A 7,515-nucleotide genomic window follows, 5' to 3' on the forward strand; every position below is an offset into this window, starting at 1 on the left:
ACATATGTACACCGAGGCAAGAAATGCCCAGCAGAAAATGAAAAGTGTAGGGAGTGCGGAAAGATAGGACATTTCTCAAGATCGTCGAAATGCCATCGACAACAAAATGATCAATGCCAGAGATCAAATGATGATAATGACCACCGACAAGCTCGACGTCAGCGTCCACACCAGCCTGGACGAAGCTACCGACGACGAGAGGTAGAGGACCTCGAAAGAGATGACGAGGATGGACGCCACAATAGACCAACCCGTGAATCGACCAAGAAATATCGATATAAAGATGAATCTGATGATGATGATGATGAATTAGTTTACATTGATTTAGTTGTTGATAAACTAGACAAGGAAGAATGGAAGAAGCAGTGTTCCATTGATGGAGTGAACGTTAACTTTAAGTTAGATTCTGGAGCATAAGTTAATATTCTTCCTGAGCATATTTTCAGAAAGACGAAATTGATTCTGGAAAAGACGAGAGTGAGATTGCGCTCGTATTCTAAGCATTTGATGATTCCACTGGGGAAGACAACCTGCAATGTGATGGTGGGTAAGCATAAATACCTCATTACATTTCAAGTGGTTGGTGGTGATGTGACACCATTATTGGAATTGAGAGCATGTGAAAACATGAATCTAATTAAGAGAATTGGTGATGAAGTTGACGAAAATGTTGATGATGTGACAAAGAAAGCGAGCGAGGGAGCAAGCAAAGCGAATAATGGTGCTCCCAATCGCGCACGCGAGCGAAACAATGACCCTACCGAGGCGCATGCTGATCTATTTACAGGATTAGGGAGACTAAGAAATCATGAGTATAGTATTGCTATTAGTCAAGATGTAGAACCTGTTAAGTGCCCGCCGCGAACAATTCCACATAAGATTAGAGATAAAGTTAAGGAGGAATTGGCACGCATGGAAGAATTAGGTGTTATAGAGAGAGTAGACAAACCCACCGAATGGGTTAACCAAATGACAGTAGTTCATAAGCCGGATGGTCGAGTCCGAATTTGTTTAGATCCCCGTGGTCTGAACACAGCCATCCGAAGAGAGCACTTTCCGATGCCTACTTTTGAACAAGTAGCCGCCCGAATGGCTGGAGCGCAAGTTTTCTCGAAATTTGACGCAACAAGTGGATATTGGCAACTTCCACTAACTGAGAAGAGTTCGTATTATACGACATTTAATAGCCCGTTTGGTAGATATAGATACAAAGTCATGCCATTTGGTATATCATCTGCCAGTGAAATTTGGCAAAGAGCAATGACAGATGAGTTCGGACAACTCAAAGGAGTAGAAATCGTAGCAGACGACATACTTGTCTGGGGAAAAGACGAAAAAGAGCATGATGCGAGACTAGAAGCACTGTTAGAGAAAGTAAAAGCATCAGGGCTCAAGCTGAACAAAGCGAAATCAGTAATACGCAAAGATAGAATTGAGTATGTTGGACACGTTATCTCGAAAGACGGTGTCAAACCGAGTGATGATCGAATCAAATCGATACTTGATCTACCCTACCCGACTAACAAGAAGGAGGTTGAAACCCTTCTTGGCATGATGACTTATCTCGGAAAATTCATTCCGAACCTTTCTGAAATCACAGCGCCATTGCGACAATTAACACAGAAAAATATAGCTTGGCATTGGGAACCTGAACATGCAGATGCAGTTGATGCTTTAAAGAAAAAGATAACATCAGCCCCAACGCTTAAGCTGTATGATGCCCAGAAACCCGTTTCCATGGCAACCGATGCCTCGAATGAAGGGCTAGGTGCAGTATTGATGCATGACGAGTCCTACCCGATAGCATACGCATCTAGACGCGTAAATGACGCAGAAAGGAATTATGCTGCAATTGAGAAAGAAATGAGTGCGATTCTATTTGCATGCCGTAAATTTCATGACTATATATTTGGACAGAAGGTGACGATATTCACCGATCACAAACCATTGATAGGGATTTTCAGCAAACCATTGCATAAACTTAGTCCCAGACTACAGCGAATGAGGCTCCATCTCATGTCATATGACATAGATTTGCGATGGAAGCCAGGCAAAGAAATGTTTGTGCCCGACGCACTAAGCAGACTGCTGCCGGTAAGCAACTCAGATTTCAAATCTGAACAGACCCATGACATCGCAATAGAGACAGTCGATTGCATAATGCAAATGTCAGCCCCTAGACTTGAACAATTCAAAGTGCAGACGAAACGTGACCCTATTCTACAAAAGATAAGCACGTTCATACGCAATGGATGGCCAGAAAGTAAGCGCGATATTCCGAACAATATCCGTCCATACTACTCATTCCGTGATGAGTTGACAGAAATTGATGGCCTTATCATGAAAGGTAACAGACTTGTAGTACCATCTTGTCTACAAAAGGATATGTTAGATGTCCTGCATCAGTCGCACTTAGGAATAGTAAAGATTAAAGCAAGAGCGCGGCAAGTCCTATTTTGGCCTGGGATGAGCGCACAAATTGAAGACAAGGTAGCAAGATGCATTACATGTCAAACTACACGAAAAGCCCAACAGTCTGAACCGCTAATACCGCACCCAATGCCTAACCGACCTTGGTCTAAACTTGGGATGGATATATTTCATTTGGATGGAGTCAATTATCTTCTTGTAGTAGATTACTATTCAAAATATCCCGAAATACAAATGCTCACAGAAATGACGTCTCACAAAGTTATTTCTTCTCTGAATGAAATCTTCTCAAGAAACGGTATACCAGATACCGTCATATCAGACAATGCCCGTCAATTTGTTTGTTCTGAATTTAGGGAGTTCACAAAAAAGTGGGAGATAAAGCACATAACATCCAGTCCCACATACCCACAAAGTAACGGTCAAGCTGAAAGGTGCGTTCAGACAATCAAGATGCTCATGAAACGAGCTAAGATGAGTGGGAATGACCCCATGTATGCATTGCTAGAATATAGGAACACACCCATGGATGGTTTAAGAGGATTTGCACCATCTCAAATCCTGAATGGTAGATTATTGAGAAGTTGCATTCCAGTACAGTCATCCCTTCTCTGCCCTCAGGCTATACCCCCGTTGCAAACTGAGCTAAAAGAAAGACAAAGAAAGCACATGGCAAACTTCAATTCAAGAGCCAGACCCAGTTCCCTTTCCCCATTGCGAACCAATCAAAAGGTTATATTTCGTGCAAAGCCAGGCACGTGGCAATCTGGTTACATAACCAGCACAGCGCAGACCCCAAGAAGCTACAATGTAAAGACAGAACAAAGAGAGTATAGAAGAAATAGAAAACATATTCGACCAATGCCCCCTTCCCCTTCCACATCCAGCGCCCAAAGCTGCAGCGCGCCTTTGTCACGTCAACAACGCGATCAACAAAATGATCAACGATCACAGAGACATGAAACAATCACACTCTCAAAGCCCACAACCACTCGAAGTGGAAGGGTATCCAAACCACCTGAGCGTCTGCAATTGTAATACCCATATTATTGTTAATTTCATATGTTTCTATTTACTTTACTTTGCTCTCACTCACTATCAAATATTAATTCTGATCAATTTCTGCATGAACATTGACGTCTCATTTGTGTAATGAATACTTCGTTAATAATGATTGATAACTGTTGAATAATTATATTAATTGTAACAAATAACCAGTTAGTATTGATGCAATACCAACAAAATATATATCACCAAGCCTTTTATTCTTAGATTTAAATCTTTGTCATACCCATCATACGGAAGTGATGATAGTAACACAATAGAAGTTCGAACAGAACCAGAACTAGATATTTAGTGAACAATAGAACCTATTACAGTCATGAATAGACCAACTCTCACTATGCGTGTAAATACATCTGTAAATAAATCAGTGGTAATTGAAGAAAACCACATAAGTAGTATTGATGATGGAAAGTAACCATCAGTAACAATATTGTAGATTAACACAACTTTGATCAATTGTAGAAGTAGCGGTAACTACTAAAGCAATTCTTGGAAGATGGGAAGAAAGGAAATTATTGTATCAAAGAAGTTGAAAGTACATGTTGATTAATTGACTAACAGATAAACTAACCAAATTCATTAAGAACTTGTAATCATCTAGTACAGAAATAGACTGGGAATAATGAAAACTGTTATCTCTGAAAAGAATCCAATTAGGACTTGGGAACAATTGATACCTCAATTATAAAAGAGTTGTTATTCACAATTCTATTGAGCATTGTTTGTAAAAAGTTTCTTGATCTGAAGGTTCTTGAACTAAGGGGGGAGATGTGATGTATGCCAATACATGTATCATTGCCTAACTACAACTGTACGATATTTATGCCTAACTATATGAAACCACTATGACTCAACCAACCATTGTCATGATTGTCAGAAACCTTTGTAACTTGTAAATAAAAATCACTCCTCATCTGTACCTCAACCAAGTCAGACGTGTATTTGAGCCTCCTTGTTTCCTCTTAGTAGAAACATCACAAAGTACATGCTGAATTTGTTAGAATTACACCTAAAGACATACTTTTTGTAGTCATCGTAGTCTTATCATACGCATCTCACTCGTCAAATATTGCGAGCGTGAAAAATTCATATGGGAAATTAACGCCTGAAGAGGGACATTATGAGGCTTGTTTGTAGGAATTTGCGTAGACCATGCGTATTTCACTAACCAAATGATGCGAGCGCAAGCTGAAACTTTTGATATTCAGATCAGAAAAAGGGACATTTTAAGGACTGATTTTAGGAAATCATGAAGAGCAGACATATCTCACTAATCCACCAATGCGGCCTAAGCACGGACGGGAAATGTTTGATATTAAGACCTTAAAATGATATGTCACTACGTAAAACAATTATAATTCGAAGTGCGAGGAAATATATTTTGCCCGGGGGGGGCCACTTCCATTCACGAGTGGATACCATGCGCGACCATGGGGTCTCGAAAAGCACCCTAAACACGTAATTTCCATTTTCTGAAAATGCACCCCTTAACAAGTATTGGCGTGTGAAACCCTACCCTTAACAAGTATGGGAAACAAAACGATACTCTTGGCAAATATTCCCTGTAATGAACCCCTAAACAAGTACAGGAATGTTTTGTTGTTACGGGTCCTTCGGTCGTCGCGGCTTTACCTTATTTGGTTTAGTACGACCCCACCTTCTACACCTCGCGCAAATCGGACCCTAAACACGAAGTTTTGGGGCAAAAAGGACATCCTTTATAAAACATTTTAATTTTGTTTTATCATCCCAACATATTCGACCCTAAACACGTAATTTTCCTAGCGAAATAGATACCCTTTTTTCTTTATTTTTGTGTTTTGGACACCCTTATCACGTTACGTACGTAACGTGCCCTATCGTGAAAAAGACATCCTTTTTACGTGTTTTTTGGTCGCGCATGGTATCCACTCGCCAATGTAAGTGCCCCCCCCCCGGGATACTTTGTGTATATTAAACGGGAGGTTTTAGTACTACAGGATTATATATCTCAACAGACAATGCGACTCGGATCATTAACAATCGGAAGACATAGGCCCTGAGCAAATTGTTTTTCACACATGTAATGATCTATGTAATAATTTCTTCCTTCCCACTATACGTTTCTTTCACTTTCTCCCTCTTTTTATCTTTGTCCCCGTTTTTTCTTTTTTTTGGCAGACCGATGGGATAGTAGTTACGTCACTGCCTTTAATCTCTCTTAAACTTGTCAAAATTTCATGCCATGTACTTCTTTTGAGACGAGCTCAGCTCCTTGAAGGTCTCCCCCTCTTTACATGTATTTTCATCTTTAATCTGTTTCTTTATAGGCCTATAGATTTATTGTGAGCGATCGCGACAATCGAAAGGAGAAAGAATTACCATGATCACTAATACCACGTCAACAATCCTTGACAGCCAATCAAAATGAAAATTTCAGGGAAGCTAATTATATTGGATGGCAATGTTACATGATTGATGATAACTTTTCTGCACCCCCCCCCCTTGGGTTGTATCATAAGCGCCATGAGCACCGAAAGGTGGACCTGTGCGCTATATAAGTAGCCACCATTATTATAATTATTATTATAAGGCCATCAGGGGAATCCCCTGCTGCCTGGTCTGCAGCGCAGCTCTCAAGCGCAAGCATTATACCTTGGTCACATTTGTTAATTTATTAATTTAGATTTAAACCACCTTCATGTAGTTGGAAAAAAAATGTTAAAACGGCTGTTTTAGACTCGCCGTACGGCCGCCGTAGAATGGTGTTAAGCGCGCCTAGCCCAACGAATTGTTAATAAGGTCAAGTCCACTTCAGAAAAATGTTGATTTGAATCAATAGAGAAAAATCAAACAAGCACAATGCTGAAAATTCCATCAAAATCGGATGTAAAATAGGAAAGTTATGACATTTCAAAGTTTCGCTTATTTTTAACAAAATAGTTATATGAACGAGCCAGTTACATCCAAATGAGAGAGTCGATGACGTCACTCAATCACTATTTCTTTTGTTTTTTATTGTTTGAATTCTACAATATTTCAATTTTTACGAATTCGATGATTAGGATCGACCTCCTTGCCTGAAGCACAAAATGTTAAAATAATGGAATTCCACGTGATCAAGGAGGAATGAAACGTCATTTCACAAGACAATGACGAGAAAATCAAAATATTTCATATAATAGAATAAAAAAGAAATAGTGAGTGAGTGAGTGAGTGATATGTCATCAGTTCCCTCATTGGCATACCGACCGAGATAGATGTGCATATAACTGTAGCGAAACTTTAAAATGTCATAACTTTCTTATCAGTTTTACATCCGATTTTGATGAAATTTTCAGTGTTATGCTCGTTGAATTTTTCTCTTTTGATTCAAATCATGTTTTTGTTGGGGTGGACTTGTCCTTTAACTATTTCTGTGGCCTAGCCCAAGGCCTTGGCCAGCCTTAATTTGCCTAGCGCCTAGCTAGCCTAGCCTAGACCACTGATCTAGAGATCAGTGGCCTAGCGGCCTAGACCACTGATCTCTATAAAAAATTTTTATAGAGATCAGGGGCCCGTTTCTCAACACCTGGACAAGTTAGTCATATCTTTATCCACCAACCACGGAGTTAGTTCCAATCTTACTAAACCCGTTTCTCGAAAGGCTTCCTAACTAAAATACCTTGATATCGATATTATCGGTAAAAAGAGCAGACGAGACGTAGCCTTAGTCACAAAATAGCATAATTTTCAAAAAGAAAAATTATAACAAAATTGGAAATATTGTGATGAATTGGGAATTTCATCTTTTAAGAATAATAGCACAGGTATATTATGCACCATACATACTTAGACCATGAAGACTTGAGCATTCAATTGCTGAGAAAATGGAATTATGAATAATTGATCTCGTGACTAAAAAATCACATGTGGACATTGAGATGGGTACCCCCGGGATATCCAATTTTAATAGTTTACGAAAGTAAAACCATAACGGTTTTCGTTGTAAAGTGATGATAATTATACGGTATTTTACGATTCCAAACATCATCAAAATAT

At 39.4% G+C, this 7,515-nt stretch overlaps 1 protein-coding gene across 1 annotated transcript; it reads left to right on the plus strand.

Moving 5' to 3' along the window:
- Positions 1-627: 627 nt before the first annotated feature.
- On the plus strand, positions 628-3,468 carry LOC121419564 (uncharacterized protein K02A2.6-like). The gene has a single exon (XM_041614018.1). It carries the CDS (start codon positions 628-630, stop codon positions 3,466-3,468), a length of 2,841 nt encoding a protein of 946 aa, XP_041469952.1.
- The last annotated feature ends 4,047 nt before the right edge of the window (positions 3,469-7,515 follow it).

This window comes from Lytechinus variegatus, chromosome 8 (assembly GCF_018143015.1).
Source record: "Lytechinus variegatus isolate NC3 chromosome 8, Lvar_3.0, whole genome shotgun sequence".
Lineage (NCBI taxonomy): Eukaryota > Metazoa > Echinodermata > Echinoidea > Temnopleuroida > Toxopneustidae > Lytechinus > Lytechinus variegatus.